Source organism: Leptodactylus fuscus, chromosome 9, assembly GCF_031893055.1.
Source record: "Leptodactylus fuscus isolate aLepFus1 chromosome 9, aLepFus1.hap2, whole genome shotgun sequence".
Taxonomy (NCBI): domain Eukaryota; kingdom Metazoa; phylum Chordata; class Amphibia; order Anura; family Leptodactylidae; genus Leptodactylus; species Leptodactylus fuscus.
In genome coordinates this window covers 38,873,767-38,899,274 of record NC_134273.1, presented here as the reverse complement: position 1 = coordinate 38,899,274, position 25,508 = coordinate 38,873,767, and the positions used below count along the sequence as shown (strand labels likewise).

At 41.2% G+C, this 25,508-nt stretch overlaps 1 protein-coding gene across 7 annotated transcripts in view; it reads right to left on the bottom strand.

Moving 5' to 3' along the window:
- NISCH (nischarin) overlaps positions 1-25,508 on the bottom strand; it is a 58,699-nt gene that overhangs the window by 10,493 nt on the left and 22,698 nt on the right. Inside the window, exons 10-18 of one of the 7 annotated variants that reach the window (XM_075286792.1) lie at positions 24,817-25,002; positions 23,276-23,404; positions 22,750-22,863; positions 17,197-17,290; positions 7,179-7,291; positions 6,384-6,439; positions 3,218-4,462; positions 1,654-1,828; positions 951-1,104 (exon numbers count right to left, since the gene is read on the bottom strand). In XM_075286792.1, the coding sequence (XP_075142893.1) occupies positions 951-1,104; positions 1,654-1,828; positions 3,218-4,462; positions 6,384-6,439; positions 7,179-7,291; positions 17,197-17,290; positions 22,750-22,863; positions 23,276-23,404; positions 24,817-25,002 (2,266 nt within the window). Of the gene's footprint in view, positions 1-950; positions 1,105-1,653; positions 1,829-3,217; positions 4,463-6,382; positions 6,440-7,149; positions 7,292-17,188; positions 17,291-22,749; positions 22,864-23,275; positions 23,405-24,816; positions 25,003-25,508 lie in introns of those variants that run through there. The other 6 variants (XM_075286793.1, XM_075286795.1, XM_075286796.1 and 3 more) reach the window with 6 other exon arrangements.

The following is a 25,508-nucleotide window of genomic DNA, read 5'->3' as shown; positions in this document are numbered from 1 at the left end:
GCTGGAGTACTGGGCTCAAACCTGCCAGGAACAACATCTGCAAGGAGTTTGTATGTTCTCCCCATGTTTGCGTGGATTTCCTCCCATTCTACAAAGACATACTTAAATGAAAAAAAAAAAGTACATTTAAAAAAAAAAAAAAAAAAAAAAAAAGTTGCCTATGTTTTAATCGAACTATCTATGTGCCAAATCTCATTCAAATCCGCTCAGCGGTTTTTGCGTGATTGAGTAACAAACATCCAAACTTTCACATTTATAATATTAGTAGAATGAATGACAGTAACTCTGGCCACATGATCCAAAGCAGAAAGATTACCGCTGCCATTAACTGGTTTACAATGATGCATGATGGGCAGAATCAAAAATGAATAGTCAATTTGTTTCAAACTTAATTTGTGCTGAATCAGTTCGCTAATTCCTTTTTAGGACCTTCAAATGGCTTCTAGGCATAGAAAGAGCAGGGATTGCAAATGATAATTCACAAGCTATCTTGATTTTTTTCACACAAAACTACATATCCATCTGTCAGCTCCTCTGGCAGACAGGACTGCATGTTCAATGTGACAGCTTCCCTTTCACATGTTTTATATTCATATGTTAACCTTAACCTGCCTGTATTATACATCATTTGCTTCTTGCTGGTCCTATCAATAAGTTAGTGTTTTCCTTTTTAAAAGCCATCCACCCATTCAAAAGAAGGTTGTATGTAAACTAGCTCCAATTCTCCATGTGGGTGGGAACACAAAAAAAAAAAAAAAAAAGGTTTCCGCCCACTTGGAGAATAAAGGCTGGTGTATATATAATCTTCCAGGGCCATATCTTTTGAATGAGTGGACGGATTTAAAAATAAAAACACCGAACTGACAGCGAGAATCAAACGATGTACGGTATTTAGTATTTTAGGCTTGGTGACAGGTCCTCTTTAAGACCTCGATTTATTGAGCACTTACCCTGTGGATTTCCATTCACACTTTTAAAAGTGTTGTCCAGCACAAAATATATGGCTTTTGTTGACAATAAAACACAAGACGTCATTTCTGTATCCGGTAATCGATATAATGTGACCGAGGACCACATGAGATATCGTAACTCCTCATTGTCAACCTGTAAAAATAACATCAGTGCAGACATTAGTGCAATGTACACAAAATGGCAGGAAGAGACAGCAGCCTCTGTAAGTGGTCAAAGAACCAAAGATACATACAGGGATTAATAAAGGACAACTTATGGAAGATATTGTTGCTTTCAATTGGTTTTTAGTTTACACCACTGGTGGACTTAGGAGGCCATCTTCATTTTGCAACCCTAAATTTTGCACATAAATATCCTAATCCCGACCTGTGATACCCGAGACCGTTTGTACATTTTATAACGCTGGAGATATAACTGGTTGAAGTGACCCTCCCCTCATTTTCTCTACATTTTCCCCACCTGTACTCGGTACACAGTAATATTCAGTCCCAATAGGGAAGGGAAATAAGAAAGAAATTTAGGATTTCACAGAAAGGAGCCAAAATGTATTTATATATTAGTTACGCTTTATATATTTTGGAGCATTTGGCTTCAGTAGCTGGCATGTACATACACTACATAACAAGCTGCACATCACCATTCACTACCAAGTATGCAGTATGAGCAGCCAATGTTTGTTACCTCAGAGATGCTGCTATGGAAGAACTCCACAATGCTTCTCCCACCGAGGGCAGAAATAAAACGAAATGCTGTAGAGGTCATCAAATGGAATGGAATCTGATTTTCTTCAGACAATTTTAGAAATAAACTTTCCGAAGGGTATAACGTTGGAAGTGTCATCTGAGGTTTAGGAATGCTGGAAACAAAAGCAAAGTACAGATCAGTTAGTCGCAGATCCATATGATTAGTCAGTAATTTCCCTTCTGTTCACTATCCGACAGTCTAGAACTTCTCACTGCCTGCTGCGCTCACTATATACACAATCTAAAAATCACACAAAACCAGCAGCAGAAAAACAATCATGCGTTTCTGTTCGGTTGTAAATGTTAGGAGACAACCTGAACCATTCAGTAGTCATTGGCTTAGGTGGTACAGAAATGCCCCAACCTTAAAGTTCAGGACAGAGGTGTATAACCTTAGTGTGATAGGGCTGTAGGGGTCAAGCATTTAAAGGGGTTTTCCAGGACTTTTTAATTGAAGACCTATCCTTAGTAGGGGTACGACACCCTGGCCGTCTGAAGAGGCAGCAGTCGCTAAAGTGCAGACCAAGGACAGTAGCTTGTGCTTCACTGGAATGGGACCATGTAACACCTACATTAGGAAGAGTGCCGCATCCTCTTCCGCCAGCTGATCTGTGGGGATTCCAGACGTTGGACCCCATGACCAGATATTGATGACTTCTGCTAAAGGAAAAAAATATTCCTTGCTCCTTCTGCAATCTGTCTGATGAAGGTTGCAGTTAGCAACAGAAACGTTACTACTGTCTTGGATTACGAAATTTTGTAATAAATGAAAAAACCTTTGGCACGATAATCTTCTAAGTGCCAAGTTCTCTTTTACTTTGCATGAAAGGGGTAGAACCCTACATGGGCACTGAATACCAGGTGGAGTGACATGCATATCTGAATACTCTTTATCCTAAGGATAAGTTATCAGCATATCAGCTCCGAAAACCCCATGCTTTGGTAGTTTGTTGCAGCAGTCACATCTTGGATATTGCACAGCTAATAAACAAAGACAAGTGGGGACCATTGAAGCATAATTGGTGGGCTTTGAGGAATTAAAGAGGCAAGTATTGTTTTCATCGTTTTGCTTCTTATAGGCTAGGGTTACACCACGACTTTAGATGAGACTCCCATCACACAACCAAAGATCACCGGGTCACCTGTTGACTCCTTCACTAACAAAAGTGAATGGAGTTGCACTGCGATGCCAAGTGTGTCCTGACTGCGACTTCAAGTTGAAGATTACTTGACATGTTTACGACTAGATGTGGTGATTGTGGCACACTAGGGGGTTGCAATGTGACGCCAATCGCCAACATAAGTGAACATAAATCTCAGGGTGAACCAGGTAATCTTTGGTCGTATGATGAAAATTGTGTGCAAAGATGCAACGTAGCCCTAGCCTAATTCCAATTTACTCTTCAACAAATGGACAAACTTATTTATAATAAATAGCTTTTCCCCCCATTTTAGTCCAATAATAAGATCCCACCGTACAAAGATATAAATTAAGGTGTTACCTTTGAGGTTGCAGTTGGGTTTGGTTTTCCAGGATATGCTCAGTGGTCTTCCCGGTGCTTAAAGCCTTTGAAACAACTATGCTTTTAACCTCATGAACTGAACTCCTCAATAACTTATAGAGTGATAAGAAGTTCCATTTGTCATCAGGTAACACAAAGAAAGCCATAACAGCAAAGTCATCCAATATTATCTGCAGTATATGACTGTCCCGAAGAGACTGCTTACTGTCAGTACACCGCTGAGTGTGATGAACCATTACAGAGGCAATAGGAACCCTGCTGAGTCTGAAAGCATTGTGTGAACAGTCAGCCATACTTTTCCCTCGACACATCATATGGAAATCAAACCTGATAATGACCATATCTTGTGGTGTGAGAAAAAGCCAAACTGGACTTGACTTATCCCCGTTTTGTTCAGAATTACCATGTTTCGTGCAACTGAGAGACTGAACGCAAACATCTGAGCCTCGTCTTGAAAGGTCCTCCTCAAAATGAAATAGACAAACTGGGAAATATCCTTTCACTTCACATTCTGCTAAATGAATCTGATGTTCTTCAATAAGATGTTGGAAGAACCCTTGGACTCCAGGCTCATGTGCTGCAGAAGAGAGATTGGGCAAAGTGGTACATTTTTGTGAGCACCGTGACTGTACACAAGAAGAAAACTCCTCCAAATTTTGGGCATCTTTAAGAATAAAGATAAATTCTTCTCCATTCCTCACACTCAATGCCAGGCAGCCTTCTGGTATAAGGAAAGTCATTTCAGTGACATCTCCATAGTCATAATAGCCAACTAGTTTCAATGAGGAAGGATGGAAAAGATGTTGCTGAATGTGGTCATTGTGCACCTCGAACATGGCAAGTAACGTATCAGTTAACACAAGACATGAAGAGAATTGTTTAATGCAACAGTCTCCTTGTAAATGGAATGTGAAGCTCCAGAGTACCCGTATAATGCTGACATCAGCATCCTGTAACAGAGGCCCATTGGAGAAATTCTGGTCTCTCTCAGAGAGTCCCATTTCAAAATAGCCATCCCCCGGCTCACAACTTCTGGAATCAGCTCTTGGGGTATCCCTGGTTTCCATCAACCCCTCGAGATGCTGCTTCTGTTTTAATGCATGGGCAATTGATGTAGAAAAGTACGGGATAAAATCCTGATCAGTTATAGAATATGAAACACAAGGAACAGGAAAGACCGAGTGGTGAAGATCTGGTACTACTGTGGTTTCCTCTTCTACGTTACTACAAGTACCAAAAAAAGAACAATTAGCAAAGTTAACCAATAGTTTAAGAATTATGAAAAAAAAAAACATCCAACAGGGCAAGGCAACCAGCGATCATGGATAATGAAGTCATTTCCATTTTTTTTTAAATAAATTCTTTATTTATAACAATAAAAACAAAGAAGCACACGATACAAAAGACGCCCCAAAGAACAAAGGCCAAAAACAAAGATCTCAAAAAACTGAGAACAGATACAATGCGGCACAGCAAAGCAGAACTGTAGAGCCAAGGCACAATAACCATAATATGACTAAGGAAGAAAATGAAAGAAAAGGAAAGTAAGGAGGACATAAATAGGGGGGGGGGAGAGTTCGGGTAGGCTAGAAACCAGGAACCCCAGCAACCATTCCAGGGAAACGGGACCCATCAGATGCAATTCAATTCACCAGATCTCTAAAATCCTAAGTACCCTGAAAGAAGATCCAAGGCATCCAGCCATCAATGACAGCCCCATGCATGTCCTAAAGAGACGGGGTAAGCTCCTCCATTCCCTGGAGTTCCTCCACCCTATGAATCCAATGGATGAAGGTGCACTCTGTGACTTCCAGAGCGCAGGAATGCATGCTCTAGCGGTGTAAAGAGGATTTACGGTAAGTATGGAGGGAGTAGCCCAGGAGATGGGGTAGGAAGAAAACCGGTGTGCAAGGAGAGCTAACCTGGAAAACTTTACATATCACTCAATGGATTCCCTCCCATAAATTTCGCAGCCCAGCGCCCTCCCAGAAGACATGCAGTAGCGTCCTCTCCTCCGTCTCATAGCGCCAAATCCTCGGAGAGAAGGATGGGAAGAATTTGTGCAATTTAGACGGGACGTGGTACCATCAGGTTAGAAGTTTGTACCCCACTTAATGGTATTTACTCGCTACAGAGCTCTGGTCGGCAAATTTGAGTATCCTAGAGCGCTGTGATTTGGAAAAGGTCATGTTCAGTTCGGCCTCCCACTTAGACAAGTAGGAGGGCTTGTATCATTTCCACTTTTATGAAGCTCTCTCTTTTCTAGTAGGGTCACTTGATAGTAAGCTTTTTTTTTATTGGACTTCCCAACATATAATGCACATAACATAAAAATACTTTTATTCAATATGAAAATGACTTGCTTGGAGTCAAGGGGACAGAAGTCAATCTCTTCATGTCCCTGACTGGCCCCTCTTTTTGGATTCTCATCACCTTGCCAATAAACTATGGATGGATCCTTTGACTCCAAATTTGAAACAAGTCATTTCCGTATGAAAGAAAAGTGCTTTTCAGCAGATGGCGGCAACAGACTAACGTTACAAGGACATTGGGGAAAAACACCAAGAGGCCCTCTTTGGCACTGAGTGCAGCTTGGAGAATGAAGCACACTCACTTCAGCCGGAGTGTTTTTCTGCATACGATGTTACTGCAAGTGATGGTGTGACCATGTCCCTGTCATCAGCCGCAGCAAGGTGGCCAATCATAATGCAGGGCACGGGAGAAGCGTGGAATACCGGAGACCACCTCAGTGCTCCAGGCTGCATAATCAACATATCTTTGCAACGGAGGCCCGAATTAAAAAAAAAAAAAAAGCCATAGCATTACATTCAGGTGACCCTAAGGTAACTTTACAGTGTGTTTACTTCCCTGGTGACAGACTCCATATATACCCTCATAAGGGTTGTCAGGGGAATATAGTCAATAGACAAACAATAAGGTGGAGCAACCAGTTGCTGGTTACAATGACATGACCCAGGGTTAGATCCAGCCTGAACCCATAGGCACAGAATCTAAAAGTCCCTGGAACAAGTAAGTAGAAAAAAAATTCCCTGGAGAAACCCTTTATGGTTATTATATATTTTCCGTCATTACATTTTTTACTGTAAAAATCACTAATATCCGTTCAATAACCTGAAAAACTCACCTGATCAAATTAAGATTGTTGTTGTTGACAGGCAAAGTCTCATCAGATGTAGTCTGCTGAAATAAAGACATATCCAAGTCACCCACCACATATTACCAGCAATAACAAAGGTCGTGGTGCCTCACCCCAATAGAAGAACATACATTTTGTGCGTGTTTGATATTTTTTCAGAAGCAGAAAGCCCAAACTCACAAGCACAAGAAGGCAAATACAAGAATATCTGGTTTACTTTGCTCTGCTGAAATATAACGTAGTATGAAATAAGATGTTAATTCTGCAGCCAGTACAACAGACGTTAAAAGCTGTGCCTATACATCATGCAAAGCCAGTATATTTCTGTCATGCCCAGTACATTACTAAGGCTGTACTAGAATATTGTGGCTGTAGCATGTGGGTGAAACCCAACACATACACAGTGGCCAATGGCCGCAGGATTATGCAGGTAAAACAGAATAATACCTGCAGAATAATACAATCTCTGGCCACCGCACGTGGCAGGGTTTCATCTGTATGCAGCAGCAGAACAAAAATTTCAGTAGATCAAAAACAGAGGTGGTTAGGACGACTCTGGATCAGAATGCACAGCAACACAAAAAAGTGGTGGCCCGAGAGTCACAGCAACATCCCACAAACCAAAATGTGCAGAAGCCTTGAAATAAAAGTACAGAGCTTAAAGGGTGACTGTAAAAGGTTTCCATGTGACATGCACACATAAGACACAAAAATAAATAAATATGTAGTGAATTGTGTATTATATAGATCTTCTAGTATGACACACTGTGTCCGAAATATCACCTCTGTGTTTTGTGCCCCATCGTGTATGGAATGTTGAACTCCGGATTTTTGCTGTGAACTTGGGCGGTCAATGTGTGTCAAGCTACTGGAGAATCTGCTGACTGAGGACTGGTCTAAGAAACACAAAATGATCAATCACCTCTAAGAATCACATCCTGGACACTACACAACAGCAGGAAAATGCTCAACATATATACATTTAGGCATTTCTCTTACACTACACTATAATATCATACATCATAATAATTACTTGTGACCTCCCTATCAGAACAGGTGAAAATGGCAAAGCCTAGCGCACTATGCGAATTCTGTAATTTTGGGAGTTATGGAAACGGTGTAGCTCGCTGTGCTACGCTGTTTCTGTAACGTCTATTTATTTCTATGGGAGTTACAGAAACACGGTATAAAAACCACGTTCCCCTGTCTCTAAGTCACGTCTGCGCTATTCCAACCTCAACCATGAATACAGAGCGAAATAAATACAGATTCTACCTCACAATCAGCTCCAAATTCCGTACTGAATTTACCTTCCATTGTAGAGACCTAAACAAGACATTAAAAAAAATAAGTGCTATGGCAGGGGTCAGCAACCCCTGGCACAAGTTTCACTCTTGGCAGGCATGGCATATCTTGCTGGCAGGGCAGCCAGTACAGGACCTGCGGGTATTGAAATAGGGGGCATGCCTTCAGTGCTCTCAGGATGCTCCCCCTTCTGTGGCTGCCCTCTATCCACCAATGAGAAGAGTGAGGAAAGTCCAGGAGGTGAAGCTCATCACCATATAGTTAAGGACCCTGTCTGCAGTGAGAGCTCCTGCCGTCTGTGCCCTGAACAGAAGAGCAGAGGAAGCTCCCAGCAAAGTGAAAGTACAAAAAAATAAATAAGAGGTACATGCTGGGGTTACTATTCCTATTAATGTCAGGCATTTGGGAGTTATTAATTTAGTTTTAGTAACTCCATGTGCTTCATGTTAATAGAAATTACCTCATCATGATCCTCACATTAACCCCTGTGTGCCTCACATAAAGGTTCTGAATATGTGAGATATATGCAATAATGAAGATACCTAATAATGAAGATACCTACCGTAATTATTACCTCCATGTCTCTCACATATCAGTAACTCTTATGTGAGGCATACAGGGGGTTAATGTGAGGGATACGATGGGGTTAACTGCTATTAATATGAGGCACATGGAGTTACTAAACTGTAATGCACATGACCATACCTCTTATTCACAATTCTCGATAAAAGTATGGCCTATTATATTTCAATGGTCCCGTACACACGGCAGTTGTTTTTGCGACTGTGTGTCTGGACCAAAATTGAAGAGCTGAAAATTATGTAACAGATCCTATAAGTGTCTCCGCCTCAAAATCCGCCGGCAAAAATGTATCCCATTGACTTCAACGGGAGCCGCTTGCTTTTTTTATTCCGCTAGCTAGTAGCAGAAAAAAAAGAAGTGACATGATCCATCTTGCTGCGGATTCAGTCAGCTGCGGCATCTGCGGCCCAAGACACACTCCTGATTAGGCCCATTCATTTAGGCTTAAGCAGGAGCGGGCTGCTGCGACGGAATGCCGATGCTGCAATGGCATCCTGTTGTAGCTAGCCGCGCAAAATGTTCACAAGGCGGAAAATGTTTCCGCCACCTTTTCCTCCGTGTGAACATACCCCAAGGAGAGCAGCAGACAACCGTGTTTCACCCATGAAACACTGTTCGTATGTCAGCCAGATTTACCGGCTTGAACTTCATGATGAGAGCGGGACTCCCAGCAATATAGTGATCCGTGATCCCTGCGTCCCAGCAATATTCTGCCTTGTATCAATTACAGTACGGGACAGTATGTCGCTGGTTGTGTGCTGCTCCTCTAAGGCTGAGGCCCCATGCTGTGGAAACGCAGCTTTTTTGTTGCAGATTTTGCTGCAATTTTTGGAGCCAAAGCCAAGAGTGACTACAAAAGGAATGGGAAATATCTACGAAGCTTCTTATACGTCTCCCTTATGCTCACTCCACTCCTGGCATTGCTTCAGAAAAAAACAGCAAAATCTGCAACAACAAAAAAAAGCTGCGTTTCTGCAACGTGAGGCCTCAGCCTTACAGGAGCAGCAAACGACCAACAACATACTGGGCACTATATGCAGCATCCAAGTACATAGTGTGTCGCCCCCTACAGGTGTTACCTCACTGTGCTCCCAGTCGCATACATTATCACTAAATGTGGCTTATACATGTACTTACATTGCTTCTAATGGAAAAGTAAGTGTGTATCCAGGCAAATAGCGGTAAACACGTGTGGCTGGGAGCGCAGTAGGACTGTTACGGTTTGGGTTATATGACTTTAGTATAGGGATCGTCAGCTTTACCATTACTGACCGGAACTTTGAGGGCCTCATCTTTGATTTTTTAATATAAATCTGCGCTCTAACCAAAATAGTTGCCTACCCTTGTGCTATGGATTCCATAGCTGACACAGAACCCCTTGGCATGAGACTCTTCGCTGGTTACTCCCATTCATCTGAGGCTAATCAGCGAGTAAAAGAAATACAAGCAATCTGGAATTAAAACTGCGTGTCTGACTCAAATTCCTCTTTACTTTCTACTGTGTGAACAGGCTCCAACCAAGGAACAACTCCAGTGTGATATTTATTAATAAAAGCCGCAAGAAAAAAAAAAGTGAGAAAATGACATGAGATTCCCTAGTAAAACGCATGGGAAACTCAGTTTTGCCTTTATTAAGCCTATAAGGGCGATTCAGGCTAGTGACATCTACTATACCTTCATTTCTATTGGGGTATTGCAAATACCTAACAATCGTATCAGGAGTGAATGTAGGTTTACAGCCATATATCACAGAACATATACATGACTTCTAGAAAAGTAGCTGCTACATGTAGAGACTCTTAGGGTGCATGCACACTACGTAACGCCGGGCGTGTATGAGAGCCGTACACGCCGGCGTTACAGCAGGGCTGCCGAACACTTCCCATTCACTTCAATGGGAGCGCTCGTAAACGCCGCTGTTACGAGCGCTCCCATTGAAGTGAATGGGAAGTGTTCGGCAGTCTGCTGTAATGCCGGCGTGTATGGCTCTCATACACGCCCGGCGTTACGTAGTGTGCATGCACCCTTAGTATGCACATACACTTGAATTCCCATAAAAATAATGTTTTCTTATCGCCTGCATGGTTCCTGCTTGCCCACTCCTCTATCTTCCCATAAGAGGCTGACCATATGAGAAGGGAAGTGGGAAGCTGAGATTACGCTTTCATGTGCTGGACATTACTGGTCAATAGTGGGACATTTCCTATAAAAAGATTACATGGGAAGAACAGAAATACTGCTGACTGTATAACAGACTTGCCAGAGTCATAGTTCATGAACTAGACATTGCCCTGAATCCAAAAATTGTGCACAGTAACATATTCCATGAGCAAAAATGCAATGACAAATCTCTTTAACCTCAGAATGACCTATTATTTAGACTTTTTGGGATTAAATGTTTTTTTTTCCAGGAAAACCACTTTAAAGCTAAGGCCCCACGTAGCGAGTTGCAGCCAAAAAACGCTGTGGAAAAAGTCATGGTGGAGATGCATCACGTTTTTTTCTGCAGCGCTTTTCACAGAAAGTCTACAGAGTTTTCCTCTACGGACTCTCTGCCATATTATTAGAGATGAGCGAACACTGTTCGGATCAGCCGTTCCAAACAGCATGCTCCCATAGAAATGAATGGAAGCAGCTGGCACATACACTTTGCCAGCGGCCGGTCGCTTAACCCCCCGCGTGCCGGCTACGTCCATTCATTTGTATGGGAGCGTGCTGTTCGGTACGGCTGTGCCGAACAGTGTTCGCTCATCTCTACATATTATAGCTATATGGAAAGCGCCAGGGTATAACTGATATACTGCGATTATCAAGAACACAAGTGTTTTTAAAACTGCAGAATTTCCCCTGCAGATTTTTTCTGCAGTGTGTGGATTAGCCAGAATCCCTTCCACTTTGCAGGTATAGTAAAATGCAGCACGTTATTCAGAGGCGTTTCTGCCATGGCTAAATCATGGAATTTTTACAACGAGGGGCTCGGCCTAAGGGTGAAGTAGCACAGTGCACCACATCCACACTGACTGCCTACATATTGTTGCAGGTAATGCCTCAGTTCTTACTGTAGACCCTCAGCTCCTTGAAGCTCCAACATATGATGGCAGATTTATATGATGGTTTGCAAAGGTGATCGCCCGTGTGCATCTTCTGCCTATCCACGGGGAAACCGTTTTTTTTTAACCGGACACAAAGTCCTGCATGTCCGAATTTGTGTCCGGCTAAAAAAAAAAAAGTGGTTTCCCCGCGGACAGGCAGAAGACGCACACGGGCAGTCACCATTCACCTCAAGTGAATGGGTTTGAAAGCTGACTGCCAAGTCTCCTTCCCCTGTCCAGTTTCGCAAGGCAGAAGACTGAAACCGGCCGGACCCAAACAATAGAGAGGTGGACCACTAAAACAGCGGTTACACATGAAGCCCAGTGGACCCCATTGACTGTAATGGTGTCTGTTGTTTTTAAACTGAAACCAGAAAAGGAAAGAATCCTCCATGCCGGCCTTTGGACTTTGATCTTTCCACCTTGCTTCACTGGGCTTTCTGCATTTTTAGGAATTATTATTGGCTCTTGCCAGTCCAGTTACTATTAACATGATAAGAGGCGGAAAGGCCACTTCTTTTGCTTTGTGTATGATACAACACTGAATAAGCTGTGTACATAGTAGTACGGGGAGAACCTGAGTTTGTAATATTGACTGGTTTTAGAATGGATTATAGAAACCTCTTATGTTGGATATCAACAATCATCACAATTACATTCTCCTTCTACCAGCAAGCTGTAGGGATAAAGAGGATGTATATGGGGGCGATCAGTGGAAGAGAGAGCATGTGAACACAGAGAAGAACTACAAGCAATGGCAATATTCTGGACTATGTATGAGTGAGTATGAATCAACCTCATATAGAAAATAAAAAAGGCCATAAAGATGCTAAAAGTGGGGATAGAAAGGGCTAAAGTTAGTTGAAGTTAAAAACAAAAACCCCATCATAGAATAAGAGTAAAACTTTAGGCTGTTGGGCTTAAAGGGATTCTACCACTGAATAGCTATTTTTTCTGCTTTAGACGTCGGAATAGCCTTTAGAAAGGCTATTTGTCTCTTACCTTTAGACGTGGTCTCTGTGGCGCCGATCCTTAGAAATCCCGATTTTTACCAGTATGCTAATGAGTTCTCTCACAGCAACGGGGGCAGGCCCCAGCGCTCAAATGGCGATGGGGGCGTCCCCACTGCTGCTCGAGAACTTTCTCCAGCGACGCCTCCTTCTCCAGTTGCATCCTCCCCTTCTCTGTAGTCTTTCTCCTGCGTCAGCTCTGATGCCTGCGCAGTCGGCTCTGCCAGCGAGACACTAGTAAAGCCGACTGCACATGCCAGCCGACGGCCATATTTTTGAGGCCGCAGTTGCGCGCACGCACTAGACCCTGTACCATCTGTGCCTGCAGGAAGCAGACTGATTCTCCTCTCCTCTATATAACCAGAGACCATAAATCAGGAAGGCTGAACTGTCATCACCTTCATTATAACTGTGTGACAGGATCCTGTCTAATCCTTAGTAGTAACTGTAATAGGAGATTCTGCTTTCCCTTATGGAAAACTTGAGTAGTACACTGCATGTAATTTCATTATATAGTATGATATGGGTGACACATAGCTTTCTGTAGACTCAAGTAGAAAACTGTGTCACTAAGATGTGTGATTGACACTGTTACTGGGGAACCCCTCCCCCATATATAAAAGGTATAAGCAGCAGGAACAACAAAAACTTACCTATGGAATATAGTAATGGAGCACATAGCAAACTTTAGTTTTGGTGGACTATCCCTTTAAAAAGAATGTATCATCAGGGGGCACTGGTGTAACTATTGGCGATGAAGTTGGGACTGGGTTCAAAAGCCAAGGGGGTCCACAGGTCATTCTCAAATTCTCTCATTTACTTTTTGCTTTCCTCTGATGGCTGGCACGCTGAGTCATACATTTATGACCCGTGTCCTCTGGTGCACTGGATTGATTTTCAATGGTAAAAAAAAAGCAGTTGGTCAACAACATGTAGTCAAAGAGGGATTCTGTGGGGGAGGAGACTGTGGCACAAAAAGGGGCATGATTACTATTGGGGGGGGGGGGAGCCGACAAGAGATAGGAATGATGGAAAGCTTGTGTGCAGAGACATGTTGTGAACAAGTCTTAATGATGGTGTGTGGAACCAGACAGAGAAGGAATGAGAAATGTGAATGCTGCTAAAACGTGCAGATGATATGCATCTGCTGGTTGTGAGAAGTTGCTTCGGGGAGCGGGGTGGGGTCGGTCAGTCTTCAGTTACACACCTATTTGGGGTAGGATGGATGATAATTAAAAACTTACCTGTAATGTGATTTCCTCAATCCCACTACAGCACCCACAGAGAGGATGGTCCTACCCCAAAAGCATAAAACCCATACAAACTTTTCAACCTCCTCTTAGACCTCAGTTTAGTTACGGAGTTTGATTTAGGAGAGCATAGTTAGGACTACCCCTTCACCAGTACCAGGGGAAAGTGGACAGAGAGGGTCATTTTACATCCAAGAAGTGGATAAAGCTTTTTCAGAATGTGAATTGAACCCTCAGAAACGTCTGCCAATTCATATAAAAAAAAACTAAACAAAAAAAAACAAAAACAAAACCCAAGAGTCTAGGGAATCAAACTGGCCAGAATTTTTGCTTGCCATACAACCTCTATTCTTACCTGAGCATTTGACCAAAAAAAAAAACAAAAAAAAACTCCTGTATTTTTGCCAGTCTTGTGTGTTCCAGATACTGGAGAACCCATCTTCTGGCATCCAGGCAATAGAAATCTTTTTCCCTACTGCTGTTGGAAATATAATTCCAAGCTGGGAAAAACCTAGACAGTCTGCCACCCACATGGCTCCTGATGTCATTGATAATGGAACTTTTTGTCAATAAAAACTCATGAGAGTGCCCAGACCTGCCAGTGAAGAGGGAATATGAAGGAGACAGGTCTGCTTGGCTGTTCTGGAGACTCACCTTATAGTACCCCCTCATAGACCAACTAGGGCCAATACAGTAAGGGGTCCATGTTTTTAGAATATTTAGGCTCCAGAACAGGTCTACTATCTCCAAGGACAGGAAATCACATTCACATCCAAGACAAGGTCTAAAAGGGAATACATGTTTCCAGTCCTTGGAGGTGGATCCTCCACTCTATGGGTGCTGTCAAGGAAGTGGGGGAGGGAATTATGCATTACTCAAATCATCAATTGGATTTTAAATCTAAACACATTCCAGCCTCTGGAGTACAAGCTAATAATTTGTGATTTCGGCAGCTCACTTGCTTTGCTGTGTAGACTTGGATTCAGCAGAGTCATCTCGTTATCATTAGAGGGCGTGGGATTTAATGAGAACTGCTCAACTGCTTCCTCAGCCATGAGAAACATGACATACCAATAGGCTTGCTCATTACAAAGAACTAACTATGCTGCAGCACATCAGAGAAAACATTCTTTAAAAAAAGGCCTGGCCACGGCTTACAGTTCATTCTTCTAAGACAGCCTGTGGCTATTTCATGCTGCACGAGGTCTGGGCTGGTTCCAGATTTGCGTGAGCCATTGGGTGACAGAATCTCAGCAGACCCCCTAGGTAGTGTGTCACATGTGGCCAAAACTGTGTATTTAATAGATAGTGTTAAGGTTTAATAAATTTTTTGCATTACTGCAGGGGACCATAACAGCAGTAACCCATTCATTCAGTCAACATTGCTTTATTAAGGTTTGATTTTTAAGGATGACTTTTTCTTTATCATCATATTTTCAGTGATATTTTCAGGTGTACATAACCTTTGTCTTCTGCTATACCTAATCATCATGTTGACAAGTTTAAAAAAAAAAAAAAAAAAATTGCAACCAGGTGGACCATCCCCAGTCCTAGGGGTTCTTGCACCTGCTCAGGTTGCCGCTGTATTTGGCACAGAATTTTCTGCACTGAAAAAAAAGTGGGGAAAAAAAAGCTAGCGGAACCCATTGAAGTCAATGGGAGGCTTTTCTTTCAGCGCGGAAAATTCAGTGCCATTTTGGTCTGTGTGAATGGACCCTAAGTGCTGACACAAATCATAAATGTGATAATAGGTTCCCTTTAATAAGAGATGACCATTGTACTGTTCTGCTGGAGGTCTAGATAAGCCAAAACAGTAACAGCCCTGTACGTATCTTCCCTGGTCCCTGTTTGAGGGTTCTGTACACCATTTCTTACTGAAGATTTTACATTGTATCTCAAATACAGCATATGTACCCTGCTATACTTTCTATACAGACAGTACATACAGGAAGTTTTTTTTTTTTTTTAATTTAAATAAATTTATTAAACATTTCTTGTAAATTGTCCAGTTATTACCGGTGAACTGTAATACACTTCCAGTAGGAAATCTTTATAGCAGACATAAGAGCTTCTCTCACTACCTATAACGTGTACAATACCTAAGGCAAAAGTCTCTCAATTGAGTAAAACATTTAGAAATGACACATTACCAGATTCAGCTCCCTGTACAGTAAAACATTTATGTCATGTACATAGACTATTGCTTAAAGGGATTTCCAAGTTGGCAGTTCATGATATTGATGACCTAACCGCTTGAATTGGAGCAGGACTGCAGTAATCCAGCATGGTCGCTATACAGTGAACAGAGCCTTCTGCTTCTGGTTCTGTATACTATCTAGGTTTCGATACTGGAGGCTGCCTGGAGAAGGGAACCACCAATGTAGTACTGATGACTGATCCAGAGAATAGGGCTTTTTTTTTTATTATTATTATTATTTTTAATACTGAAATGCATGTAAAGCAACTGCTCTTTCCATGACATCCTTTTGCATCTTTTTCTGCTGTACTTTTTTTTTTTTAACATATGCCTGAACAGTATAGTAAAAATGTGATGTGAAGCTAGCCTTAACAAGGCTTTCCTACATTTCCATACTACTGCCTGCTATTTACTGTACATACACCTCACAAGATGTCCTTACTCTACTTTTGGACGGTGGGGCAGCCATTTATTCTCTCCGATGAGAAGAGCTTGTAAAGAATATGAATAAACACTCTATGAACCCTTTCCAGGGTTGGTCCACAGAGTTGTCTGTTTTTGCCAGAAGTGATGCCACTCTTGTCCATTGGCTTGAGTATTGCAGCTCAGTCCTACTGATATGGGGACGATGTGCAATTCCAGAAACAGCCAAAGTACAAAAGTGACGCTGTGTCTGGAAACAACAAACTGTTTTAGTAATCCTGGAAAATGTATTTAAAGGGACTTTCCAGGACAAGATCAGTTATCAATATCAGTTCAATGAAAGTCTGATAACGCATCGGAGAGGGAGTCGGTTGTTTGAAGAGGCCGTGGTGTTCAGATGAGTACACTTCATACCATGTACAGCATCGAGCAATGTGTAGTGGTATCGGCAGCTCAAACCACTTATTGGAATGGGACCGAGTGACAGAAAGACCATGTGACCAGTGAAAATGACATTACAGCCATGTGAAAAGGAAGCGGCGCTTGACTGAGCACTGCTGTCACTTCAACCAGCCGATCGGGGTACTGGGTGTCAGGCCTCCATGGTCTAATATTAAGGATAGGTCATTAATATCACAATCCCTGAAACCCCATTCATGTCTTCCTCACATTGTTGATACTGTAGCAATTACTTATAGCCATTTAGGCTACTGCTTCAGCATACAGTGGTGACAAATATTTATTCATTAGGGACACAGCAAGAATTTTTTTTTTACTGGGTTAACCCTTTAAGGAGCACCCTGGTCACCAGTAATTTTGGTAATAAGAGTATTGTATAATATTACTGTTTCAGTAATTTTCCATACACAATGCATCGGTACTGAAAAGCAGAGACTTCCTTAGAGGGCAATAGCTAGAGCCAAAAGATACATACATGATTACCTTGACTGGAGATAACAGGCCGAGAGAGAGGTGAAGAGGAAGCGTTTGCAGGAAAAGAAGAGCTGGCAGATGTGAGCCGGAAGTCCTCACTCATCTGACAAATAAAGTGATACAAGACAGCATGAAATAAGCAGAAGAACAGGCAACACTAAGCAAGACAACAATTACAGGAAGAGCTCAGCTGTCAATGGCTGGACGGCACATCACTGACATAAAAAATGCATTCATTCATCCCATCTATTTTTAGATGTTATCTGATTGTTTGGATCTTCTCGTCTTATAGGAACAATGTCAGTGTCTTGTGTGTAGACAGAAGACCGTACAGGGACTGACATCCCTAATAACACATTCCTATACGTGGCAATCTAGATGTAAGAATGTACAGTTTGTGTAGGTGGTCAATGTCTGCAGGTATAGCATGCACATTATGTTTAAAGAGCCACCATATTGTGCAACACTGTACACAGATTTGTAAGAACATGGCAGCACATGAGACATAAATGCATTTCTAACTATCAGTTTAATCCAGTGATGCAAACGTTTGGCCTATTTTAGCCTTCAGCTTAATTAAAGCTAACATAAGCCAGAATATTGTATGGCTAGATTATATTTATAGGCTGAATAGCATCTATTTACCATGTACCGCCTTCCATCTTTTAGCTTGGGATTGTGTATATTGGAATTATAGACCAAGCCCACCAGTTGGCATGCACTGCCGAATTTCACTGCATTATGGGAGTGCTGTCCATTTAGGTTACATTAGTTGCCGTCTACAGTGGAACTCAGGGAGGCTGTCACCAGGCGGAAGCATATTAAACATACTCAATAGATAGGTCAGGCTCACCTGAATGTATTGCTCTTTCCCCCATGAAAATCCATGCCTCCATTTAGTTAAAAATATGCAAATGCAAACTGTGGAGCGCCAAGGGTAGTTCTGTTCCTCCAATCTGCTATGCTCCACGCTGCTCTAATACACCTCTCCTCCCTTCTTTGGGTGACCGGGCCAGACAGCCAAGCTAAAATTGCAGCTCACCCTGTTACTAAATGATAGAAATGTGGAAAGAGGGCAGATTAGGGCAGTGTGGGATGTCACAGTTTGGAGCAATCGAGCCGCCCTTGGTGCTTAAGATTGATCATTTGCATATTCTGAAATATATGAATACCTTGGCTAAGGAGGATGACTGTTCATAGGGGAAAAACATTACATTCACCCTGACCTATCTAACAGAGCTGCTGGTTTCATATACTTCACCCTGGTGATAGACTCCCTTTACCTTCCATATCTCACACACTACCGTGTCTTTTATAGGAAGCTTATTAGTCAATGACTCCATGGCAACACAACATCCCCTGCAGTAAAGCAAGGCATGACCAGGATGAATTCTATGTAATGGTCACTTGACATTTTCTTCCCATTTGGGAAACACTTCCAAGACAAAAGAAACAATGAAAAACAGACCAATAAGTGATAAAAGACGAGACATTCCTGCTATGATAAAATATAAGGATTAAGTTTTTTTTAGTAGTCAAGTCATGTGCAATGTAAAACACATTGATATTGTCCTTCCTTTTGATCTTCAATTCATGTAGCTAAAGAGGAAGAGAATTAATGAAGACATGGAAGATCACTTATAATAATCACTTCATAGTAAAGACCCCTACCGCACAGTGATGAAAGTGCCTAATGTGTGACAAGATGTCGGCCATTTGCCTATAACACAGGTGAGGGCTTCAAGCTCTGGCCCCTGGCCTATATCAGTGTGTCATGGCAGCCAGTGCCTTCTTGTTATTTAGAGCTCCTTGCTCTGACAAGTCCTCTATCCCACTTATTGTGACCCGTTATGAATATTTCACACTTATTATTTTCCATGTAAGTGCTAAGTAATCCGTTATCCATTATAAACCAATGCAGCCCAGGCTCATTTTTTGGGATGATCTCTATTTGTATCCATGGTTTTAATGACAATCTAAGAAAATAGAGTATACTAAAAACAATGAACTGACAGAAAGGTCCTAAACATACAAACCATAATATAAGCAATACAAAATGAGCACTATATGGTAACATAGTAACATAATTCCTAAAAAATGGTTTCACTGTGTGTATTTAATCCATGTTTTAACACAAGGCTTGCAGTGTGGATTTTACTAATTCAGGCATTATCCATCTTGGATAATCTCTTTGTGTGACTCTCAGCAATTACATGCAATGCGAGATAAGATACAACTGTAAATGTTCAATTCCCACTCAGCACCACAGCAGATGAAGCTAAACATTACGGCTTCAACTGACAAACCATGGGCAACCCCCGTAATACCGATACATGGGGTTCACAACCCCCAAATAGGGTACAATGCCTACAAGTGCAGTGGTTTGGTGAAACATTTTATAGCGGAAAACTATATAGTGATGGATTAAACTTAGTAAAGGTCATCAATATCATATCAGTGGGGATCTGACAACCAGCACCCCCATTGATCACTGGATATCTGCACAGTGTATGGAGTCAGAGGAAGATGGCTTTAAACACATCATACAAGTTGTGCTGGGGTAGGGGAGCCTAGTACGTATTCACTTGTGGGCTGTAACTGGCTCTGAACCATTACACCTGTAGATAAAAAACATGTAGAGCGAAGCTAGCGTCAGCTGTCTGTTGTTCTGATCCATCAGTAGACCAGATCAATAAAGAGGCAGACCACTAAAATAGCAGTTACCTAAAGAGCCCAATAGACCCCTTTGACTAATGGGATCCATCCTTAGTTTTGAAATTGAAAGCAGCGGGTGAAACATCCGTGCATGCGTTTTTGTCTGCGATTTCAGGTGGACACTATAACGGGGTCTCGTACACAAATGTAAACGCCTAAGTGCATCTGTAGCTATCAGAATAAGGAAAAATTCCAAACAAATTTACCCCCCTGGTGCCACCAAAAAACCCATACAAACGTTTAAGGCGTTTTGGTGTAAGTACAATGATATAATTGACTGTATATAGAAATAAACTGCAACATCTCTGTACTTACCCTGCTCACCCGCTGTGGCCAATGGATGAGAACTTTTGAAGGTAATTTCTAGGTTTTACCTGTAAAACCACATGAACGTTGGCCATTATAGGTAGGTGAAGTTGTGTGGATGTACCCTAAATCTGAATAAAGCCTAAATGAAGCTCATGATGTGTAGCAAATATAACACTATTGAATGATAACCAATCTATGGCATTGATATCCACTTGCTCTACGCAGAAATCTGATGACTAAACAGTAAGGTTTAGTATAATATTTGTGGCTGCTGCAATTAGATAAAAATTGGCTCATATGTGGCGTGATTTTGTGGGCAAAACTGAGATATTACCTTCAAAATTGTGCAAAACTCTACAGCTATTGCATGTTGGTGGGGAATCTGCACAATATGAACACCCAACCTACTAACAGAACAGAAGCAGAATAGATCATGGCCTCAGTATTATCGAAGGATCTATAAAAGGTGTTACACTTTCTGCAAAAGAACAAGCATTTTAGCAAAAGCAAACTCGCATGCATTATTTCATAGATATTTTATTTCTCTAATACTGTCAATGTACAGAACATATTACAGCACAATTAAAATAAAGAATAAAAACACAGTAATGGCAGTCGTCACATGTTACCATTTTAGTCAAATCTCCAAAGATTTTTTTTTTTTTTTCTAAAAGCCCAAACGTTCAAGATTTGACGGACTTATAAAATATTAAGAATTTAAGAAAGGGCTGTCCTCATTTGGACTATATTGTGCAACCTCACTTTCTGCTAGAGGATTTACATTTGCTAAAAGCAGAGAAGCAGAATGAGATGTGACCATCGTACCTACCTAGAAAGTAGGGATCTACTCACTTAACAGATACCTGTTGGCTCTCCTGACATGTCTGTTGTAACCAGTGCCTGTATTCCATGTTCTGACAGGGTCAGAATTTGTAGGAACACAACTTATTCGGAGTGGTTATACCCAGCGATCAACTTATACATTTATATATAAAACTTCCAGGTGCAATAACAGAGGAACAGTAGAACATAAAATTCTAAGTATTATTATTTCATGGGCAATACAAGTACTTCCAACAACAGACATGTCAGGAGTGCTGGCAGGTCCTCTCATAGAAATTCATCCTCACAAGCCCTGGCATAGGGACTCTGTAGGATTCTCTCATACAGACACACCAGTCATTACGTAGCTGCAATTTCATCAAATACAAACTACTCATTTCTCTCATTCAATCAAAAAGCTATCATCAGACCTAACTACAGTATATGATAGATGAGCAACACATCAATGAAATCTCCTATTTAACATTTTGCTTAAAGGATTTGTTCAGTTTCAGCAAAAAAATGTATTATTGTTCGTATCATGAAAAGTTGTACAATTTTCAAAATACTTTCTTTATCAAGTCCTACATCTCTACTTGCTGTCATTCACGGTTTACTTCCAGTGTATAAAAATCAGTCCATGGTCATGTGATATATGGTCCATGGTCATGTGATGAGCACACAGGTGCACAGCTCATTACAATGATGTCTGATTACTGTGCTGTGACCACAACGAGCTGTGCACCTGTGTGTCCATTACATGACCATAAAATGGACCTCACATGACCATGGACTGTACATCACATGACCATGGTCTGATTTTTATACACCCATGTTTGCAAGGATTTCCTCCTATACTCTAAAGACATACTAAGAGGGGGCTCACAATCTACATCTTAATAAAGAAAAAATTTATAAAAAAAAAACCATAATAAAAGTAATATATATATATATATATATATATATATATATATATATATATATATATATATATATATATTACAAGTCATCATACAAACAACAACATTTATTTTCCGAAACTGGACAACTCCTTTACATTTTTACTGCAATACTATAGACAGTGTTGTAGTTTCCTCTGTCACTCCATCTATGAATATAAACGGTTTATAACACTATGTGTTAATGAAAGTGCAACCGTATCTTGTTATTATATACAAGTTATACCAAAAGTAAGCAAATTCCGGAATTCACTTGTGTAACAAGAATGTTAAGAAGTTGGAAGGCATACATTGCTAACAATGTACTGATGTGCAAAAATGTCAATCAGCATCAGGGCTCGTTCACATCTGCGCCCGTACTCCGTTCTGCAGGTTTCCATTTCCTGCACAAAACAGGGCAGGAGACGGAAACCTGCTGGCATGTTTCAAGCCCATTCATTTGAATGGGCTTGAAAAGTGTTCGGCCATGTGCGCCAGTGAGCGTTTTATGCGCTCCGCAGCGTAACTGTTTTTTTTAAACCAGACACAGAGTCGGACATGCAGTACTCTGTGTCCAGTTTAAAAAAAAAAAAAAAAGTTTTGCCGCAGAGAGCATAAAATGCTCACTGGCGCTCATGGCCAGACTCAGCATGACAGGTTTCCGTCTTCTGCATGCAGAAGACGGAAACCTGAAAACGGAGATCGGACGCTGGTGTGAACCCAGCGTCACTCTAATACTACTGGAATGTTTTCAGAAGACAGAAAATCTTCTTTATACCTTTTTATCAGCATTATTCAATTTATTTTTTGCTTCTTTTGCTTTCTGGATTGCTTTTAACACTTCCACAGTGTCCAGCTCCTTTTCCGTTGTACTGGTATTATCTAAACAAACCTTAAAAGGGAACAAAGAGAAAGAGAAACAGTCAGCAATGAAATCAATAATAAGCAACATAAACACAACATCTATTACAAACAGATAAGTTACTGTCCAACACTACATATATAAGTGTGTGTAATCCTTAAAGGGGTCATCCCATTAAAGATAACCATTTTCAGGCTGCAGCTGTCGCAGTGATCAGCTGCTCAGGTTCTGTTCCTACAACTCAGCTGATCTTGCCAGGGAAGCCATGGCAGAGACAAGTGTAGAGGAAACATAGCATTGATGTGATGCTGCATTTTTCACACTGGTACAAGCATATCTGTGCAAGAAGCATCCAGGGTATAGCATACAATCGCCAAGGGGTGTACAGAGCCAGAAATGAACAATCCCTTTAAAAACCTATTAAACACGAGTGTGATTTTACCTCAGCAGCTCGATCACCAAACTGTGCAAGAACTTTGGTTCGGTAATCGGGGACAATGACGACGGGGTTGTCAGTCAGAGTAACCGTCTCCAGGCATGGAAGGCTTCCTATATTTTTTATTTCATCAACCTGAGTAGAAAGGAAGACTTCATGAAAACACATTTCCAGTTTATATGATAAAACACATCAGATCTCCAGCTATTTGTGGAAGATGCAATGTTACGTTGACTCCAGGACGGTTTACAATAGGTCAATCTTTTCTTTTTTTAATTCCAGGCCAACAGTCTCCTGCAATCTGTGTAAAATATAAGACATGCGCCAGGCAGACAATGCCTTTCTATGAAGTATGGATGACCCTGAAACAATATTACAGCTCTACGGCTGAGTTCACACATGTGCTCAGTGACTGCTCGGGGATTCTGTCCCCCATTCTGCTTAAAAAATGGCAGACACCATTATAGTCTATGGGGTTTGCTGTTTTCCAAGCGGACTAGAAGAGCGAAAACCCCAACGGAGGTGTGAACCTAGCGTAAAGCAGCTAAAAACCAGAGCGCTTTACAGACACGGATATCATTTACTACCCATAGTATTGCTCACAATCTAAATTCCCAGTATGTATTATCAGTATGTCTTTGGAGTATGGGTACAAACCCACACGAATAAATAGAGAACATGCAAACTCTATATAGATGTTGGCCCTAGCTGGATTTAAGTCTGAGACTCCAGTGCTACAAAGCAAGAATGCTAACCACTGAGAGTAACATTTAAATAGAGTAAGGGTCACACATGTGCCCTGCTACACCATTCAATGTCTATGTGATTGACGTTGTATTTGGTCACTCTTCATTAGTCCCCATGTAATTTTAGTAAAAGGGCACAGAAGTGACTACTGCTGCATTTAAGTCTTACAAAATGGCGTGCTTGGACCCCTGGAACCCTCCCATTCATTTCGATGGGAGCGCTGGAAATAGCTGTAGTTCAGCACTTCTTCAGCATTCCCATTCAAGTGAATGGCAGTGGGGTGCATCTGTGTCCACCACAGTTATGTTTATAGCCGGGGGTAAAACACTCACAGTCCTGAGGGTCAGCGGGGGCCTCAGCAGTCAGACCCCCTACTAGTCAACAATATATGCTCTATTTTCCATGGCATAACCATAAACCTCATGAAAAAAAAAATACAAAAATTTAAATGGCCTCTTTCCATAAAATGCATAGAAAAACAAACACATTAGGCTTCCCATATCCAAAACTAACTAAACTATAAAAATGTTTGTCCCATATGATGTACACGGTAGCGCTAAAAAAAAGTAGCCGAATCACCATTCTTTCACAGTTTTGCTTGTGAAGAAAACAAAAACTCAATTGGTGAACAAAACAATGTACATTCCACAAAATGGTATAAATTACAAGTACATTTTGTGCCTCGAAAAAATAAATAAATTTGTGGTGGCTAAAATCTATTTATTTTTTTCCCAGAATGGAAAAATCATCTATAGGCTTGAAAAACATCTAATTTTCCTATGGAGTGATCACTTGCATACCTGGGAGATTTTGTTGTTGCTAAGATCCAAGTTGACAAGCGAATACAATTTATTAAGTCCTTTCAAGTTCTCAAGAAGATTTCCAGATAAATTAAGTGTCTTAATATTCCCAATCTTAGAGTGAACTCCTTCCAGTATGGAAAGCTTGTTATATGAAAGATCCAAGTGAACCAGGTTGTATAAGTGCTATATGCGACAGAGAAATAAAGAATCATTAGAGACTGCAAAGTCACCGCTGTCACATCTGTTTTAACAGTAAATTAAATGCATTGTTTTAAAGGGGATTTGCAAAATGCAGATATAGATAATGTATCTTCAATAGAGGTCACCAATAAAAGCACCTCTACTGATCAGCAGTCATAACATCTGCACAGTGCAAAGAGCTGGAATCAGACTGCTCCATACACCGAATAGTGGCCATGCTGGGGTACTGCCTCTAAGTTTCCAATCCCTGCACAAAGTCATCTGCTTTAGCTGTCTTCACAACACCCTATAATTCTTCTATGCATGTCTACCAAGTCTATGGAGCAGGGACTGAGTTGCTTTGAACTATGGAGGGAAGCTGATATTTCCACCAGCAGTGAATAGCATTGCTATGGTAGGTAGCACGCCACTGAAACGCTTTTGGTAATCTTAACTCCTATACTCCAATATAAGAATTACTCATACAGTAGGTGCATATGTGCGTAACA